This window comes from Helianthus annuus, chromosome 13 (genome assembly GCF_002127325.2).
Source record: "Helianthus annuus cultivar XRQ/B chromosome 13, HanXRQr2.0-SUNRISE, whole genome shotgun sequence".
NCBI classification, from domain to species: Eukaryota; Viridiplantae; Streptophyta; class Magnoliopsida; order Asterales; family Asteraceae; genus Helianthus; species Helianthus annuus.
Genome location: NC_035445.2, coordinates 16,822,030 through 16,843,325, shown reverse-complemented (window position 1 = coordinate 16,843,325; position 21,296 = coordinate 16,822,030). Strand labels below are relative to the sequence as shown.

The following is a 21,296-nucleotide window of genomic DNA, read 5'->3' as shown; positions in this document are numbered from 1 at the left end:
ACTCATTATGCTGGACACATTGAAAAAACTCCCTCATACCGATCGACATATTGGACGACCCAGCCAAACAATCATCCTGTGACAGAGCAGAGTTGAAGTCTCCTAGCACAACCCAAGGCCTATCGGCCACAAATAACTTGTGTCTATTCAGATTATCCCAAAGAGCCCTTCGAAGCTGATACTTATTCTCAGCATAAATGAACGAACAAAACATAACTTTGGCATCCGATTTAGAACGTATAAGAACATGTATTACCTGATCCGTTTGATCAATAACCACAAGATCCACAACACTATTATCCCAACCCACAATAATCCTAGTACCACGATCACAACACGCACCATTGGAAGTCCAATCCCATGAACGAAAAACATTTTTACTTACTCTATCCAGATTAGCAACAGAAACGTGCGATTCCAGAATAGCACAAACTTTTAGATTCCTTTCAGACATAAGCTTCCGAACCTCTCTTTGTTTCAGGGGAAGGTTCAATCCCCTTATGTTCCAAACAGCCAAACTATCCATTAACACCAGTAGAAACGGGAGTGCTTGCCCCCTCAGAAGTTCTTCCATGCGTATCAGCACTCATATAGTCAGATATTTCCGTTTGAAGCTGCTCCATGACCTCATCACTCTTTTTACGACTTCCATTCGAACCCAACTTAGAAGCCTCATTATCATCCTTTAAGCCCTCTCCATCTCCATCCATATCTAAAGCCTGAAACGAGTTAGCTACTTTCACCGCTGGCTGGCCTCCATTAGTAACATGATCATCCTTTTTCGTGCCAGAAGTGCTAGCTCCAGATTTATTCAACTTTGGTCTATATATTACCCTAGCCTTTTGCTTTTTCTGAGGAAAAGATTGTCTTGCCATACGCTTCCTATCCGTGACAAATCCCTCATCATCAATGACCACCTGTTTAGCTTTACCTTTATCCCCTTTACTACATGTAGCCGCATCATGACCAAACAAGCAACAAGTAGCACAACGTAACGGTTTCCATTCATATTCTACTTTCACTCGTTCCATAATATAACCTTCCTCATCCATTTTAGGGATAGCAATAGTGATATGATCTTTAAGCTCTTTCTCTGCACTGATCTCAATCAACGCACGGGCATAGCTACTCCTACCCCAAAAATCAGCACACATATCCGCCGTATACGAGTCAAGACTTTTTGGAACACCCAACTTAGAAGCCAGTAAACTTAAACCATCATCAGTGTAAACCGATATTGGCACATTGTGCATTTTAACCCAAATAGGAACAGATTTGATACCCTCTTTTCTTAGGCTGACCTTCGGAGACCAAATATTCAAAAATAACGGCATTTTTCTTATCAACCATGGCCCTCCTTCAAGAACTTTCATAAGTCCCTCTTTAGAATCAAACTTGAAAAAGAAGAAACCATTAGTGTTCATCATGAGTTTAGAGAACCCATACTTGGCCCAGACATTTTTCGCATAATATTCAACTACAGGAAATGGGAGACGATTCCCTAGGAAATAGCCATATAGCACATTGTCAAACTTATCTTGAACCTTTTTAACAACCTCTCTAGGGATAACCACATCAGCATCCTCCCGTGTCTCCACCGGCTCCATCAAACGGAAATTAACTTCCTTTTTGGTCCGTATATTAGATTGAAGCTTTTCAGCATAAGAGAACCTGATCGAGCTATCCTGTTCATCAGCCGATTTAGGGGCAGCACTATCCAAATCATTCAGGTCAAGGTTTGTATTTATATTACGAGTATGCAGACCACTTGTCCCTTGTACAGGCACAGAAACCTTCTCTAATTCATCAATGATATTAATGACTTTCGGGCTTTGCTGACCAACACCCCGTCTCGGCAACAACGGGTTCCCATCAATGTTCAACGGCTTAGAAAACATGGTAGGTTTGTTACGCAAATCCTGAACACTCACAGGTTTCGAACTAATGAATATATCCCCATACATCTTTTCAGAGAAAGACTGAAACCCTAGATCCTCCAAACTGTTATCTCGACTAGCGCTATCAGTAGGTAACGGCGGCTTACCCCTATCATCCTTTGGCATATTGACCGATTTCAGACGTTCATCTTGGACAGGAACATTCCTTGAATCCATAGTAGAAAGATCAGCAAACCATGCAAACGCAAAACAAACATGCAACAGAAAACGAAGACCACGGCGACTTGAAACTAAGAAACCCTAACAAAACAAGAAACGAAAACCCTAATCTCAAAATCAAAAGACTAGAAACCAAGGTAAAATCTAGTAACCTTACTCAGAAGGCACGATAAAACCTCAATCCCTAACCCAGATCAGTCGAAATTAAAGTTGAAAATCAAGAACTAGGGTTTCACAAGAAATTTCGCCAAAATCGCCAGAGAGAAAAGCCATTTTCGGTCAATCCCTATCATACTTTCTCCTTTTCAGAATTCACAACACTAGCGAATGAGACCGGGTTTGCAGCCCCCGAATTCTGTGGTGAACCTTGTGCAGCCAATGAATTCACTCCCCCCACTTCTAATTTTTGCGCATATCTCTTGGTAGCTTGCTTAATCCCTTCCCAATCAGAAACCCTAGTTGCTGACCGCAGGTTTTCAGCTTCAATTGGAACTGAATTCTTTATCAATTCATCAATTATGTTAACGTTACGGGGTTCAGTTTGAGCCGAGATATCGTCAATGATTTTAAACCTTGCTGCAATTTCTTCAAACGTTGCCCTCGGTGTCGCATGAAAATCCTGTTGATTACCACCAGAACTACTACCATATCCACCAGAGCCGTTTAAATCATCCATCCCAGATTCGACAAACCCTAGCAGCCTTCGAAGAAAAACAAACCTGAATTACTGTTGAACAATGAAACTGCCGTCAACAGGTATTCAGCACACAAGGAAAGCCGGCTGAAACAAATCAGTCTTGATAAACCCTAGCCGGAACCACAATTGAAGTCGATCAAAACCCTAGCCGCCGTCAAGGTTATAATCGATCAAAATCCAACCAGAGCCCAATCGGACACAGAACTCAGCAACTAAACAACAATCAATTACCGAAGAAGAGAAGCTTAAACCCTAAAAACGAAATCAGAAATCAACGCTAAGTAGAACGAACGAAAAGAAACTGAAAACCTCTACTCGCAAGAACCCTAGCCTGATTACAAACGTCGATCAGACCCAGGATTTGATTGAAACGAGAACTGATTTCACAGGAATAACCAGATCGCCTTATTCGCCCTTGACCCCCATACTCCGGATGGTATTTTAATTCCTGTCAATTTGTAAACCTGTTTGATCATTTCTATTTTAACACTTCTTATTGGGAATTCCTCATAAGAATATAACTTGTCTAATCATTCAAAGTATAGGCTACTTTGATTGATCCATCATTCAAATTAGATTTTGATAACAATAATTCTTTATTGTAAATCCGTTTGACTGGTGAACTTAGACTCTTTTCTGACGAACTCGAACTTTCAGACTTAGACTCCGGTTTTGACTCTTCATCCGTATCCAACACCTGATTGACCACTTTCTTTAATAATTCAGACTCATGATCAGTGTCAGACGCTGTTAATGTGACATCTTGTCTGGTAACTCATCAATGATTTCAGACTTTAACTTGATGTTGAGAGCTTTATTTGCTCGTTCCTCATTTGGCTTTCTGGGAGCATAACTTTCATAGATTGGGGGCGGACATCTGTTATACTTGACACTTTGTTTCTTACCAGTATCAATATCTTCAGTCTTTTCCTCCTTGAAAGCTTCAAGACCTGCAACAGTAGGATACACACGATCACTCAAATAATCGCATGTTGTATAACTCAACAACAATCGTTTAATCCTTTCACTCTCAATCTTCTCAAGCTCTAAATCCTGCTTTAGCTTAGCACAGTCTTCAATATACTCATTGATGACCTTTTGCTTCATCATCAATGTTGAGTTCATTTTTGTCATTGCATTTTCAATTTCTGAATTCGTTCTCTTCAGACTATCAACTGTTTTGTTTAGTACATCATATGATTCCTTCACATACTTCACATCAGACAGTAAATCTTCTTTAATCTTCTCTAAATCAGCAATCTTCTTATCTTTCTCCTCACAAACTTTGCAAGATTCTAAACACTTCAAACATGGTTTTTCAACTTCAACCACCTTTTCAATTACCTTTTCAACCTCGACGATTTTCTCTACTTCGACAATTTTCTCAATTTCGACTATTTATTCGACTTCAACAATTTTCTCTACTACTTTCTCCACTTCAACGATTTTCTCTATTACTTTCTCAGTCACTGGTTCTTCAGATTCTATTTTAGCTTTCTATCCCTCAGCTTCCTTTGTTGAACTTTCTTCGACTTCTGCTTTCTCGGCTTCTACTTTTGCTTTTTCTTCTGCAGCTTTTCTTGATTCTGTCTCTTCCCATTCTCTTTTCAATCGAGCAGCTCTTTTTTCTCTCAGTATCTCGATCTTTTCTGCCAAAAAACAAATTAAAACTATCAGTATCTAAACCTCTCCTAGCTTTTTCAATATATTCTTCTTCATCATCGGTATCTGCATCAACTCCCAATTCTGGAAAAATTGGTATTCTTTTTGGTTTAGTTTTTACAGATGTTTCCTCCAAGATTCGAGCAACACAAGCTGAGCTTAAATGTGGATTTTCTTGAACGTATTTATCCCAGCTAAAACCTTCAGCCATTTTCTCATCATCTTGATCAATGATACCAAAATAAGCTTTCTTATTTGCATCTTCGATCATTTTTCTTTTTCCATCATCAATGTCCCGAGCATGTGCAGTTTGTGGTTTCCTTTGTTGAGTAATCTGATGAAAAATTGACTTCTGATAATAATCATTCTTTTCTTGATTCCCGGTTGCTTCTTTATTTGTACATTCTCTTTTAAAATGACCCTTTCCTTTACAACGAAAGCATGTAACTTTTGATTTATCAAATCCCAAAGGAGAAGTAGCCATTCCCCAAAACTCATCTCTACCAGTGATTTGCTGAAACTTCTCTGCTCTCCTAAACGCACTTGCTAAGCACCACTTTACATCCATCAACTCCAGTTCTTCAGCATCGATTTGGTCATAATCCTCTTTGATTAGCATTGGATTTCTAATTTTACCACTGATCAAGTTTTCATATGATTCCAACATAGCAACAAGTGATGCCATATGCTGTTTTGCAACTTCTGGAGACAGATTTTGACCATTTTGAATGTTCAATGTAACATTGCATTGCAAATTTTGACTGTTAAAATTTGTTGAGGTTTTTGACTGAGAACTTGAAACTATATGATTTAGATCAAAGCTTGAAAACGAAGACGAAGATCCACCACTATGAGTTACATTACTACCCTTTGTTCCAGACGAACTGTCAACACTAAAACCAGTTTGAATCTTTGGGCTAGGACTGGGAGTAGCCTCAAACTTGTTCCCTCTGTAATACAAATTGACATCTTGTTGAGCATTCGGATTCGTCATGATAGTAGTTTTCTGAATATCAAGTTCATGCTCCTCGATTTTTTGAATGAACTGTGCCAAATTCATATTCTCAAACTTCCTCATGCGTTTCACAATCATCAAGTAAGTTCCCCACTTATGCTGTGGTAATGCTTCAGCAAGTTTATCAACCCACTCCTCATCATCTTTCTTTATATCCATTCTTCCCATTTCCAAAACAAGATGACAATATCTGTCGATGGTTGTTTTTGTTGATTCACCTTCAAAAGCTACAAACATATCAAAAGATTTCTTCAGTAATGCCTTTTTGTTTTTAATCATATCTGCACTTCCTTTGAACTTTTGAATCAATGCATTCCAAATCGATCTAGCAGTACCCTCATGTTGAAGCAAAACAAAAATATCTTCCTTCACTGCTTGTTGTAGAAGACTAATCATCATTTTCTCACTTGTATACTTCAATTTATCACTTTCAGAAAAATCACTAAAAGCTTTTTCAAGTCCACGCTCGTTTTTCGGTTTCTCGTAATCTTTGGTTAAAGCACACCATGCGTCAAACTTATATGCTTGCACCTAGTTCTCAAACCGATTTTGCCAACCTTTGAAATCTTCAATGAACATTAGCTTAGGCGGTTTTTGGTAAGTTCCTGTCTCATTCTCACTGTACAATGTTTCAGCAGCAGTAACAGGAGCAATCAGTGTAGCAAACGCATTGTAGAAATCCTCGTCCATGTTTCGGCAAATTTTTCACAACATTACAAGCTCAAACGAAATTAGAAGTTTCAAACGGAATATCTTTCAAGCGAAATTACTCCTCAAATGAGATTACCTGCACAACACTTTCAAACGAAATTAAAAGTTTCAAACGGAATTAAGTTCACACGAAATTAGTAATTCCATGCGGAATTATTCACACAAAATACCAATTTGAAACGGAATTATCTATTTCAAGCGGAAATAGTTAATCTCGCGCGGAATTAGATGATTTCGTGTGGAACTATTTCAAACGGAATTACAAACTGAAGCGAAATTATGAATTTCAAACGGAATTATGTAATTTTGTTTGAAAAAAAGCTGGTAATTCCGAACGGAATTAGGGTGACGTCAGCATACTCGATCAGATTTTAAAACGGGATTACTGTTTTTTTATCAAATTTTGATTGAATTAAGGTCTAATTTTCTCAAGGATTCATTAAAACATCATTGCGCACATAATATGAGAAATTCAGAACATTTTGACCGTGAAAACTAGTTAAATTTCGAAAAGAAGGTGTAGAAGTCAGAAATAACGGCTGTTTTGGCAAGAACTCTTCCTCCTGAGCTCTGATACCACATGTAGGATCGATCCGTGACCCAAACAAGTCAATCAGAAGAGCTCTCGTCTGTTTCAGAGGCGGAAACAAAGAAACAGACTTGTAAAACAGCTTGTTTCACTATTAAACGTCTTGTTTATTGATTATAACACCAATACAGATCAAACGATGCGTCGGCAGCACTTCGGTACCGGAATCATCAAAAAGTTACAAATGATTTCGCTTGGAACCTATATATAGTGACTTAATTCCGCGTGAAACATGCTCCAAGCGGAATTAGAATTCCAAGCGGAATCTAATTCCGCACGGAATTACAATGTGCAACCTTCAAGCGGAATTAGGTTCCTTCAAGCGAAATTACCAAACATCCTATTTCACAAACTACGTGCCCTGATCTAACATTCTAAATACAAATCCTGATCTAACATCCTAAAGAACTTGAGAGTTTCCAAACATCCAACTCTCAAGTTCTTTAGGATGTTAGATCAGGGCGGAATTAGGTTCCTTCAAGCGAAATTACCTTTGTAGTAGAGTTTCAGCATTTTCCGTTCATTGCCCGTTTCAGATTAGGGGGGCGGCGTTCAGATTAGGGTTTTGCGGCACTGATTACTTCTGTTTTTCCGATTCGGTAATCCTTTTTCAACGATAATTCAGTTTAGGGTTGGATTTGGTTCGTTTTTCAGTGTGACGGCGGCTAGGGTTTTGATTGTTTTCATTTGTTGAGTTCGGTTGGGATTTTTCACGGCTGTTTTTGTGTCAGCCGGCATACTTTTTGCTGAATCGCTAGTGAAGGCTGCTAGGGTTGGCAATATTGTAATGGATGAACTTAACAATTCGGGTGATAATTCAAACGTCTTTGCGAGAAAGATCCGAAGTATCGATGGGAAACCTTTTGAGCCAAGACAAAATTCTCAAATACCTACGGTTTCAGAAGTGGGTAATAAGAAGGTTCGGTTCATGGTACCGCTGAATGATACTGATTATGTTCTTGGCTGTTCGGATTCACCGGATGAGGATTATGCCATGGTTTTTGATAAGCGAAAGGTATCATTTGTGTTACCGCTAAATGATGTCAGTCCTACTCGTGTCCGAAAGCAGGAACAGGGTGATAATGCTCGAGTCCAACAACAATTGTATGCTGATGTGGTACTAAACAAACAGGGTGAGCAGAGTCGTCCTAAGCGGGTTGATAATCAGAATCAAAGTGAGGGGGAAAGTGATAGGAAGACCAATGATACGGCTAACCAAGTACCGAAAGTAAATTTTCGAAAGCTAATATCAGATGCCTCTTTGGATGGTGTGGATGTAGTGCTTCCGATTGACTCTGATCGCCAAGTTAACAACAGGTTAGCTAACACTCTTTATGGTTACTTCCTGGGGGATAGAGTTGCATATCCGGTTGTTGATTACTTTGTGAGAACCAATTGGAAGAAACATGGTCTTGTGAAGACGATGATGAATTCAAATGGGTTCTTTTTCTTCAAGTTTGAATATAGGAAGGGAATGGACGCTGTTCTTGAAGGGGGTCCTTGGATGATCCGTAACAAACCCTTGTTTCTCAACATTTGGTCCCCTACAAACAGCCTTAAAAAAGAAGAGTTTAAAAAGGTTGCGGTTTGGGTGAAATTGCATGACGTCCCTCTAGTGGCATATTCTGATGATGGGTTAAGCATGCTGGCTTCAAAAATTGGTTCTCCTGTGCGGCTGGATTCGTATACTGTTGATATGTGTAATGAGGCTTGGGGTCGGAGCAGCTATGCTAGGGCTCTCATTGAAATCTCTGCTGATCAGGATTTGAAAGGTACTATTACCATGGCTATTCCTGAATTGGAGGGAAACAAATATGTTACGGACACTATTCGGGTGGAGTATGAATGGGAACCTCCAAGATGTGCTCACTGCTGTGTGTTTGGGCATGACTCTGAGGAATGCCCTAATCGCATTGGCTCAACATCCAAATCTCCTAGTAACAGGCCAATAGTAGACGAGGATGGTTTCACTGACGTTCCGGTTAAGAAGAGTGCAAAGAAGAATGGCTTCCAAAGACACAGCATGACGAGCATCTCATTGGTTCCCAGTCATAATCCACTTTTACCTCCACTTTTGTATGGCCATTTCCATCCAGGGAAGGAATAGCAACCGTAATGCTTTTCTTTATCTCCTTATCAGCGTGAATCTCGACCATTGCTCTGGCAAAACTGCTCCTTCCCCATGATTCAGCACACATAGTCGCCGTGAACGAATCCAACATCTTCGGATTACCTATCTTGGAAGCCAACAAACTCAACCCGTCCTCCGTGAACGCTGTTAGCGGTATATCATGCATTTTGATCCAAACCGGAACAGTTTTTATATCCTGCTTCTCCACTATCACATTCGGGGACCATTCATTTAAAATTATCGGCACATTCCTGATAGTCCACGGCCCATCCTCCATTAGTTTATCCATTCCCTCTTTTGATTTGAACTTGAAGAAAAAGAAGCCCTTCGCGTTCATCATAAGCTTCAGGAGACCATACTTCACCCAGTTCTTCTTAGCAAAAAAATCCACAACCGGGAAAGCTAAGCGTTTCCCCAAGAAATATCCGTATAGCGTGTTTTCATATCTCTCATGCACCTGTTTCACCGAAGAGAGAGGGATTACAACATCAGCTCCTTCTACCGTTTCTTTGGATTCCATCGGCCTAAAGTTTACTTTCACCGGTTCCTTCTTATTTTTGACCGCATTTGCAAAAGACATAGGCGCCCCCCCCATGATTTACTGTTGAAGTTCCAATACCTATCTCCACCGCCGGCTTTTCCACGTTTTGGGAGTCAACGAATGACATATTCACCTGACTCTCATCACTCCGAATGTCCGATTGTTTCCGTGCACCCAAGTTCACATAGCTACCAGATTTGTCAAAAGGGTTTTCCACCGGAACGGATATCTTGGCTAATCCATCTAGGATCGATACATCAGAAGTTGAAAACATGCCACGTCTTGGAAGCTTTATGTTGCCGTCAACATTAGTAACCTTAACCCTATTCCACGTTTTGAAGGCACATCCCTAGACTCGCTCCCAGAACCATCCGAATTATTCCCCATGCAGACGTTCCACGTAGAACCTCAAATGCAGATTTTACGAAGAACAATGATAAACAACTCTCTCAACCCAAACTAGATTCGAACCATGCAAACCAAGAAGACAAGAATACCAAAAAAACAAGCAGCCGAAAACCGAAAACCAAAACCCTAATTCCTAAACCCTAGAATCAAAAATCCACCCTTAATCGATTAAACCAGAGTTATCGATCTAGCTAAATTAAACTCAGTTAACCGCAATCAATAACAACCAATTTAATAAATCAGGGTTTCAAGATTGATGTCTAAGGCGGCGATTGAAAACAGAAACGAATTGAGAACCCTAATTAGATCGGTCACTATTGCTAACGAGTTCGTTATAGAATTTTGAATGGATCAAACTTCTAATCACAGACTGTTATACATTAGATCACGAAGAAATCAAGGTTTCATGAAGATAATTCATGCCCAAAGAATCCTATTCAGGTTAACAATGACGTTAATGCCAAACCCAATAATGAATTCCAAGAACCTGGTGTGAAAACGAAAAGATTTAATGGTCAAGGTGTGAATATCAAGAACCAGAAGCCGAAGTTTACCTACCGGCCGGTTGTAAAGCCTAAGGCAAAAACAACCAATTCAAATGAAACTCTGAACCGAATCACAACTTCAAATCCTTTTGATGTATTAGGAGCTGATGCGGAACTTATGGATGACGTAAATGGGGATATCGGTGTTGATGGGGCTGCCGTCTTAAAATCGAAGGGCAAGAGTAAAGACACGGACGAGGTAATGGTGGATGACACAGATGTGGATAGTCTATTATCGGACATTCCTAAATACATGGCAACCAAAATTGGTAACCAATCTGAGGATGCAAGCACATCCGGTCTAGCGGGTTTTAATGGGTAGTATTGCTTCATGGAATATAAGGGGGTTGAACCGCTCCCTCAAACAGAAGGAGGTTCGCAGGGTAGTTGTGGATAATCATGTTCATGTTTGTGCCATCATGGAGACGCATGTAGACATCTCTAATGTTTCAAAGGTTTGTCAAAAGGTTTTCAACTCGTGGTTATGGACTACGAATGCTAGTTGCTGTATGAAAGGGACAAGGATCATGCTTGGGTGGGATCCGAATGTTGTTGATGTTATGGTCCTCTCGCAATCTGATCAGGTTATTCACACCCAAGTGATATTTAAGCTGGATAAAAAATCTTTATTCTGTTCGTTTGTATATGCGGAAAATCATTATATGAATAGAAGGATCCTGTGGCAAAATTTATGTGGTCATAATGTATTTATGAAGGACAAGCCGTGGGCTATTATGGGGGATTTCAATGCCTCCTTATTTCTTGATGATTCGAGTGCTGGTACGTCAAAATATAACATCGGTTCTAGGGAGTTTAAAGAATGTGTCAATTCCATCGAGGTTTTTGATGTTAATAGCACAGGTCTTCACTTCACTTGGACGAATAATCAGCAGCGAGGTGGCACTATTTTTAAGAAATTAGACCGAATCATGTGCAACATAAACTGTATCACGGAATTTCCAAATGCGGGAGCCTATTTTCACCCTTTTCGGGTTTCGGATCATGCACCTTGTATACTCAAGTTACCGGGTATATCTAGAGAGAAACCAAGACCGTTTAAATTTGTGAACTTGATTGCGGATAAGCACGGTTTTATTGATGCGGTAAAGCTGATTTGGAATAAAGAAATTATGGGATTTCACATGTATCAAGTTGTTATCAAGCTTAAGCTCCTAAAAACCCCCATGCGCAGACTATTCATTCAGCAAGGAAATTTGCATGAGAATGTGGCGAAGGCTAGAAAAGAGCTAGATGAATGTCAGATTGACATGGATCGGAATCCGGCTAATGAGAGCCTCATTGCAAATCATAGTATTCTTCTTCAAAAGTATAAGGATGCTATCCATGATGAAGCAATGTTCTTACAACAGAAATCGAAAGTCGATTGGCTGAATTTGGGGGATTCGAACACGAAATATTTCCATAATGTTGTCAAAGCTAAGAATCATCGTAGTCGTATTCTATCAATTCGAGACTCTGGAGGATGTTTACACGAGGGGGGTGAGGCGGCCCAAGCATTCGTTGATCATTTTTCTAACTTTTTCGGGAGTGTTGGCCATGTGACGCTTAGTCCTAATATGGATATGTTTCGCAATAAACTGTCGGTTGGGAAAGCAAATAATATGATTCGGGTAGTGACTGAAGGTGAAATCAAAGATGCTATGTTCTCCATTGCCGGTAATAAGGCTCCAGGACCGGATGGTTATACTTCTATTTTCTTTAAAAAGGCTTGGGATATAGTGGGTAAAGATGTCTGCCTAGCGATTCAGGATTTCTTTTTGAATGGCAAGCTTCTTAGTCAACTAAACCACACGGTAATTTCTCTAATTCCGAAGGTCAAGACTCCTGAGACGGTAACGGACTATAGGCCTATTTCTTGCTGTAATACTCTTTATAAGTGTATTAGCAAGATCATCACCACTCGTATAAAAGAGGGCCTTGGAGATATAGTTAATATTAATCAGTCCGCTTTCATCCCGGGTAGAAAGATCTCAGATAACATTCTCCTAACTCAAGAGTTAATGCATAACTATCATCAGAATCATGGTCCCCCGAGGTGTGCTTTTAAAGTTGATATTCAGAAGGCGTATGATACGGTTGATTGGGGGTTCTTGGAAAAGATTCTTCACGGGTTTGGTTTTCACCGAAAGATGATCAAATGGGTCATGGCATGTGTCACTTCGACTACGTTTTCTCTGGCGATAAACGGTAATCTTCATGGTTATTTTAAGGGCAAACGGGGTTTACGACAAGGAGATCCTATGTCGCCATACGTATTTACATTGGTAATGGAAGTGCTTACATTGATCCTGCAAAAGCAAGTTGATGAGTCTACAGGGTTTCGATTCCATCATAAATGTGAAGAGCAAAGAATTATTAACTTATGTTTTGCAGATGATCTTTTCTTGTTTGCTCGTGGTGATCCTCAGTCAGCGGCTGTCATTCATGAATCGTTGAATATATTTAAGAATATGTCGGGCTTAGTCCCGAGCATAACTAAGAGTACAGCTTTTTTTGGTGGAGTTCCGAATCATATTAAAGTCCAAATTCAAGCCATCATGCAGTTTGAGGAGGGTGTTCTTCCGGTTCGGTATCTTGGTGTCCCGCTTATATCGTCTCGGTTAAACTACTGGGATTGTAAAAAGCTTGTTGAAAATCTGGAATTGAGAATTACTGATTGGAAAGCAAAAAGCTTGTCCTTTGCTGGTCGGCTTCAACTTATTCGATCAGTTTTAGCATCTATGCATGTCTATTGGTCGTCGGTTCTGATCTTACCGAAGAGAATTATCCATGATCTTGAAGATAGGATGCGAAGATTCCTCTGGGCTCAAGGAAACAGTATCAAAGGTAAAGCTAAAGTTAAATGGAGCCGTGTTTGTTTGCCTAAAAAAGAAGGTGGGTTAGGCATTCGAAGAATTTATGACATGAATAACGCTCTTATGGTATCGCATATTTGGAGCCTTTTGACTCATAGGGAATCATTATGGGTTAAATGGGTTCACTCGTATCGTATCAGGGGACGAAGTTTTTGGGATGTACCTGTTCGAAACAATATCACATGGGGTTGGCGTAAGATGCTCCAACTAAGATCGATCATTCGCCAACACATTTGGGTCAAAGTGGGTAATGGCGCTAATACGCGAGTTTGGTTTGATAAATGGGATGCCATTTGTCCTTTGAACCGGTTCATCACTCCAAGAATGATAACTAATGCAGGTTTTGAAATGGAGGCTACGGTTGCGGATATGGTTCGTGATGAAGGGTGGAACTGGCCGAGTTCTTGGCTTTCTCGAGTTCCGCCTTTGCAACAACTTGAGAATGTCATCTTGCTTCCTCAAGTCCAAGATACAACTATTTGGAGGTCTAGAAATGGTGAAGATATGGAGTATAGCACATTTGGGGTGTGGAATGATATTCGTGAAATACAAGATCAGGTTAACTGGTATCGAATAGTTTGGTTTCCCCAAGCTATACCGCGGCACTCGTTTCTTATGTGGCTTATAGTTTGCAAGAAACTTAAAACTCAGGATATCATGTGCAAATGGCGGGCGTCGGGTAACGCAAATTATAATTTATTGTGTTGCTCCTTATGTACTTCGGGGCCAGATTCTCATGACCATCTATTTTTTGAATGTGACTATGCGGTTCAAGTTTGGTATGGTGTTCGTGATAAGGCGGGAATGCAAATGATCGGGGAGCGATGGAACGAGATCATGGAGTACCTTAGGCATCATGCGGCTTCAAAACAGGCTTCTCACATTATTGGCAAACTTGTGGTGGCAGCTACGGCTTACTTTGTTTGGCAAGAACGCAATAGCAGATTGTTCTCGGCTAACAAAAGGAATGTGGCGCAACTGATTGAGGTGATCCTTATGACTGTTAGAATGAAACTACACACAATGAAGTTTCGAAGAACGATTAGCGTGAATCAAGTGTTTAGCGAGTGGAGCCTTCCTCGTGAGCTGCTTTTATACCAAGATGAATGTGGCTGAGTGGCGTCTTCTTGTGTTTTCGTAGCCTTGTGTGGCGGCTTGGTTGTCGAGTTTTCGTTGTTTTTCTTGTTTGCTGTATTTGCTTGTTTGACTTGTTTACTCTAGCAATGGCATGTCATTCTAGAGAACTAGGGTGATACATTATCCCCCACTTGTTTTGTTTGGTTGTTGAATGAAATTTAACCGGGGTAACCCTTTACCCAAAAAGAAGAATGGCTTTCAAGTTAATAACCAGAAGCCCAAATTTGAATACAGACCGGTGGATAGGAAGAAAAAGCCTGTTACTTATCAGCAGGTTTCGACTTCCCATAAAATCCAAACCCATAACCCGTTTTCTGCGCTTGAATGTGTTGGGGGTCGGGGTGGTTCAACTCAAGAGAAAGTTAAAGGGGGTAGACAGACTCATGTGGAGTTAGATGAGGACGGGGTTGAAGTTGTTTACGATGAAACCAAGGAGTCGGGTACATATCATTCGTCTTCTAGAACAGGGGCAAGCACCTCTTCCACAAAGATCTTCAATGGTTAGCCTGTCTTGGGATCGTCTAAAGGGGTTGCCGTTTCGTGGCAACTACATTTTCGATGATGGAGGTTGAAGATTTTGGTTATTTTTTTGTTTTGTCTACTAGATATCTTTGCATGATGTGTAGTAGGCTAGGTTGGATGTGATGTCATAGGGTTTTTTATGTTTGTTGGCTTACATATATGGGGCATGTCCTGTAAACTAGTGTGGAACTCATCCTCACTACTTGTACTTATTTGCGGTTTATAATAGAATCGCCGGGGTAACCCTTTACCCAAAAAAAAAACATTCTAAATACAAGACTCGATACAAGACAAAGTCGACAGACGCATGCACCAACAATCATGTAATCTTGCTAGATCATGATTAAAAACATAATCTAGCAAGATGATAGGATGAACATGTTAAAGGTTATGGATCATACTCACAAAAGTCATGAACTTGAAGGAATATAAAGTTTCTTGTAAAATAATGAACAAAGAAGGTTTAAAGTCTTGTAAATCTAAATGTTTCAAGTATGATTTCCCAAGAAACCAAGTTAAAATACAAGTTTTACTAAATCTTAGTTCTTACATAAATATACATCATTTTTGGTGCTCAACTAAGACGAACCCTAATTCTCTCTCACTAGCCAGGCGATTTTCGTTCATCATGTTCTCCAGGTTTTTTCGTGATTGAATGTATAACAGTCTGAGATTAGTAATTGATATTCAATCGGCTATAACGAACTAGTTAGCATTCTTTTTGAATGTATAACAGTCTGTGATTAGTGGTTGAGTTTCAATCTCTATATCGAACTAGTTAGCGTTCTTGATCGTTTTAATCTAGGGTTTCTTTATGTTCTTTGCCGCCTCCTGTTCCTTGTTCGTTAATCTGATCATGGGATAGGGTAGCTAGTTTTAGGGTTTTCAGTTTTGTTCGTATTCTGTTGGCGCTGTAGGGTTTCGGGTTGTGTAGGGTTTTCTGTTTTTGTTCGTGCATGGTTGTTTCGTTTTGTTCTAAGGGAGAGTAGTCCTTTTTCTGCATGGAGTCGTTTAAACCTGTTGCTGAGGGTATTATGGGAGATCGAAGTAAACCCCCTCTTCCGGGAAAGGGTTTAGCAAGTCGTGTTCTTAATATTGACGGAAATCCGGTGCTTCCTCGTCGTGGTACTGTTGCTGAACCAAAAAAGATCAACATTATTGATGAGCTTACTAAGGTTACCACTCCGGTTTCTTTTGAAGTGAATTGTCAGAGTGGTGAGTCATCGGGTATTAAGCAAGTTGGTCAAGAAGGTGTTTTAGGGGAAAAGATTGATGGCAGTTTTCCGAAACCCAAATCTTATGCAGATTCCCTTCTTGCAAACAAATCGGTTAGGCTGAATTTCAGGTCTCTTGCGTGTGAAAGTGTGCAAGATGGATGTGATGTTGTTCTCCCGAGAGAATCTGTCCGTTTAGCTCGTGATAAGATGGCTAACACCTTGTATGGCTACTTTCTTGGGGATCGAGTTGCATATCCTGTTGTGGAGTACTTTGTGCGAAATAATTGGAAAAAGTATGGTATTCTAAAATCGATGATGAATGATAATGGTTTCTTTTTCTTCAAGTTCTCGGATGAAGCAGGTATGTCGAAGGTGTTGAAAGATGGGCCATGGATCATTCGGTCCCAGCCTTTGTTTCTAAATATTTGGAGCCCGGCTACTAAGTTGGAAAAAAAAGGTGTGAAAAATGTGCAGATATGGGTGAAAATCCATGATGTCCCGATTGCTGCCTACACGGAGGATGGTCTAAGTTTAATTGCAACTACTATTGGAGAGCCGAAAGCGTTAGATTCTTATACCTCAGCGATGTGCACGGATATGTGGGGCCGTAGTAGCTATGCGAGAGCATTGATAGAGGTGTCGGCTGATAAGCAATTAAAGGAGGAAATTAAGTTAGCCGTCCCTGATTTGGAAGGTGAGGGGTTTATAAAGGAATCGTTGTCGGTTGAATACGAATGGAACCCGTTGCGTTGTGCCCATTGTTGTGTTTTTGGTCATTCTGATGATCATTGCCCGTTCCAACCTAAGATACATAGCAAAGGCCAAAATGCGTCTAAAAGTGGCAAGAAACCGGTGGTGGATGACGAGGGGTATACGGGGGTTTATGGTAAAAAAGCTGCAAAGAAAACTGGTTTTCCAATTAACAAGCCGAAGCCAAAGTTTGAATACCGGCCTGTGGCAGCTAAAAAAAGTCAAGATACAGGTGGCTCGAGTGCACTGAAGTTCCAAACGTCTAATCCGTTTGATATTTTTAATGATCCAAGTATTGGTGAAGGCGGGGAGACTAGCAAATCTGGGGAGGCTCGGGTTAATGTGGATGATGAAGACGATGAGGAGGTGGAGGAGGTGTTCTCGGAGGTTGATGGTTATGATATGGATGGATTTTTGAGGCAGGGTTCGTCGAATTTTGAGCATAAAAAAGGGGCAAGCACTCCTTCTTCGCTGGTTATCAATGGTTAATATCGCCTCTTGGAATATTAGGGGTTTGAACCGCCCCATTAAGCAAGCTGAGGTTCGTAATACTATTAAGGAATTTAATCTTAGTTTGTGTGCTGTTCTAGAATCTCATGTTGATCCGTGTAATCTTTCTAAGATCTCAAAGTTGGTGTTTCGTTCGTGGCATTGGTCTTCTAATGGGGCTCGGTGTAGGAAAGGCACTAGAATTATTGTGGGTTGGAATCCAAGTGTTTTTGATGTTATGGTTCTCTCGCAGACAGATCAGGTTATGCATTTGCAATTATTTTTTAAACAGGAGAAGAAAATGATGTTCTGTACTATTGTCTATGCTGCGAACTATTACGTTTCTCGTAGGGAGTTATGGAATCATCTGTTGTTACATAAAGTTTTGGTCCGTGACGATCCGTGGGTCATGCTTGGTGATTTTAATTCTGCATTGTATCTGGAGGATAAATCCATGGGTTGTTCTTCAGTCTCGGCTAGCATGAGGGAGTTTCAGGAATGTGTAGTTGGGCTCGAGATGCTAGATGTGAACCGGTCGGGTCTCCATTTTACGTGGAGTCAAAAACCGAAGAAAGGTATTGGCTTAATGAAAAAAATTGATAGAATCATGGGTAATTCGCAGTTTATTTCTAAGTTCCCGAATGCGGTGGCTTTATTTCATCCGGCTAGGCTATCGGATCATTGCTCGTGTGTTTTGAAAATTCAAGATTCGACTAGTCTTAAGCATAAGCCTTTCAAATTTGCTAACTTCTTGGTTCATAAGCCGGACTTTTTAAATATTGTTAGCCGGGGGTGGGAGACGAGTATTAACGGTGTGTTCCAGTTTTCCGTTGTCAAGAAGCTTAAATCGCTAAAGTCGCCTCTTCGTCACTTATTGTTTCGGCAAGGTAATTTACATAATAAAGTTCAAGATTTGAGGAATAAGTTGGATGGTATTCAGCGTAGAATTGATGATGATCCGGCTTCGGTGGTTCTCCGTGAAGAGGAAGTAAGTATTCGGCGAGAGTATCAAGAGGCTCTTTTAGATGAAGAACGTTTTTTGAAACAAAAATCCAAAGTGGAATGGTTGGCAGCGGGTGACATGAACTCCGCTTTTTTTCATTCATCGCTCAAGGATAGGATTCATCATAGCCGTATCAGTGTTATTCAGGATTCTACTGGTAAAATTTTTGAGGATGATTCGGTCCATGAAGCATTTGTTAAGCACTATGAAAATTTTTTGGGTGGCACGCATAGCTCGTCTCTCATGCCCTCGCCTGATTTATTCACGAGGTCGTTGGCTTCGGATGTTGCTTCTCATATGATCCGTCAGGTTACTCCCGAAGAAGTCAAGAAGGCCATGTTTTCGATTGGTTCTGATAAAGCTCCGGGTCCAGATGGTTTCACAGCGGGTTTCTTTAAGGGTGCATGGCCTATAGTGGGTAGTGAAGTGACTAAGGCTGTCATTGATTTTTTTAATACAGGTAAGCTGTTCCGGGAATTAAATCACACGCTCATCGCTCTTATTCCCAAGTCCTCCTCTCCGTTGTCGGTTACGGATTATCGGCCCATTGCTTGTTGCAATGTCGTTTATAAATGTATCAGCAAGATCGTGGCGGATAGAATTAAAGTGGCTCTGGATGACATCGTCAGTATTAACCAATCGGCTTTTGTTCCGGGTCGAAAAATCTCGGATAACATTCTGCTTACTCAAGAATTGATGCATAATTATCATCGTAATGTCGGGCCTCCTAAATGTGCTTTCAAAGTTGATATTCAAAAGGCGTATGATACGGTCGACTGGAAGTTTCTTGAACACAGCTTGATTGGTTTTGGTTTTCACCACACTATGGTTCATTGGATTATGCTATGTGTTTCCACTACCACCTTTTCTATTTGTGTTAACGGGGAGGTCCATGGGTATTTTAAGGGCAGCCGGGGGTTAAGACAAGGAGATCCGGTCTCTCCTTACTTATTCACTCTTGTTATGGAGGTTCTAACGGCCATCTTACATCATGCGGTAAGGATTGATTCATCCTTCAAATTTCATAACAAGTGTGAGAGGCAACAAATTATCAATCTGTGTTTTGCGGACGACCTTTTTATTTTCTCGAAAGGGGAGATTGCATCGGCTAGATGCATTATGCAGTCGCTTGACTCGTTTTCTAAAATGTCCGGTTTGTTTCCTAGTGTTCAAAAAAGTACAGTCTATTTTTCTAACGTGCCATCATATGTAAAGACTGCCATTTTAAACCTTATGCCTTTTAAGGAAGGATCTTTACCGGTTAGATATTTGGGTGTGCCTCTCATATCATCGCGGCTTCTGTACAATGATTGTCAAATTTTGGTAGAGAAATTGGATAAACGGATCATGCATTGGAGGAATAAGTTACTCTCTTTTGCGGGGAGGCTGCAGCTTATCATATCGGTCTTGTCTTCTCTCCATATTTACTGGTCTTCTGTTTTTTTGTTGCCTAACCGGGTTATTATTAGTTTGGAGGCCAAGATGCGCAATTTTTTATGGTCCCAAGATAGTTCGTTCCAGAAAGGTCGGGCTAAAGTCTCTTGGAAGTCGGTGTGTGTTCCTAAGATCGAGGGCGGGTTGGGTATTCGTCGCATAGCTGATGTTAATACTGCTCTTATGACTTCGCATATTTGGAGCATCCTTATAAACCGTCGATCCTTGTGGGTAGAATGGGTTCATGCGTACAGGTTGAGAGGCATAAGCTTTTGGGCTTGCAAGGCTCCTTCTTCTTGTTGTTGGTCTTGGAGGAAATTGCTTCAGCTTCGTTCGGTTGTGAGAAATTTTATTTGGTCCGAGATTGGTAATGGTGTTACAACTTCTGCTTGGTTCGATACTTGGAGCGAATTAGGCCCTCTCGGGCAGTTTATTTCTCCTCGGCTCATTGCTAATGCGGGATTTGATTTGTCGTCTAACGTCTCGGATGTCTATGCTAATAATCTTTGGAGATGGCCAGATGCGTGGAGGGATTTATTTCCGGTGTTAAATCAGCTAGATCGTTTGGTGTTAAATCCGAATAAATCGGATAAATTTATGTGGCGAATTGGTGATCAGATACATGATTTTTCTTCGTTTCGTGCTTGGGATTCGGTGAGGCACAAAGAAGAGCAGGTTAATTGGTCTAACATAGTGTGGTTCTCGCAGTGCATTCCTCGTCATGCGTTTCTTATGTGGCTTATAATGAAACGGAAGTTGCTTACTCAAGACAAAATTTTGAGCTGGGATTTAGCGCGACGAAAGAACATGAACATGCTATGTTGTCTTTTATGTTATGCGAACCATGACTCTCATGAGCATCTGTTCTTTGAATGTGAGTTTTCCTCTCAAGTTTGGTTAATGGTTCGAAGTAAAGTGGGTATGGATATGATTTCGGCTAAGTGGAATGATATTGTGGTGTGCTTGCGTGATCGGGCAAAATCGAAATCGGTTAGTGACTTTGTTACAAGACTGTTAGTGGCGGCTAGTGCTTATTTCATTTGGCAGGAGCGTAATGCTAGATTGTTCAAGAATCAGATGCGTCCTCCGGAAGCTGTTCGTGATATTATTATTCAACAAGTGCGATATAAACTTATGGGGGCAAAGTTGAAGGACTGTGCTAATGTTCGAAGGGTTCTCGATGATTGGGATATAAAGGATGCTGATATGCGCTTTGATGGCGGCTGAGTAGTGTTTTGGTTTTGGTTTTCTAGTCATTGGTTGTCTAGTGGTGTTTTGTTGGTCGTTTGTTTTGGTTTTGTTGTGTTTTGTCTGGTTTTGCCGTCTTAGGGCATGTCCTTAGACGGAACTAGTGTAGGCTTTCTACACTACTTGTGCTTTTTTGGTTGTGAATATATAAAATCACCGGGGTAACCCTTTACCCAAAAAAAAAAATACATGAAGAAGCATTTT

General features: G+C 40.5%; 1 protein-coding gene across 1 annotated transcript; it reads left to right on the top strand.

Moving 5' to 3' along the window:
• The first annotated feature begins 15,952 nt into the window (after nucleotides 1-15,952).
• On the top strand, nucleotides 15,953-21,071 carry LOC110900532. The gene is made up of 2 exons (XM_022147420.1): nucleotides 15,953-17,402; nucleotides 17,509-21,071. Exons 1-2 carry the CDS (start codon nucleotides 15,953-15,955, stop codon nucleotides 21,069-21,071), a joined length of 5,013 nt encoding a protein of 1,670 aa, XP_022003112.1.
• Nucleotides 21,072-21,296: the final 225 nt, after the last annotated feature.

Coding starts and splice junctions, on each gene's coding strand:
- LOC110900532 (XM_022147420.1), top strand. CDS start 15,953: ATGGAGTCGTTTAAACCTGTTGCTGAGGGTATTATGGGAGATCGAAGT. Junction 17,403..17,508: donor TTCTTCGCTGGTTATCAATG/GTTAATATCGCC, acceptor GTGCTGTTCTAG/AATCTCATGTTGATCCGTGT.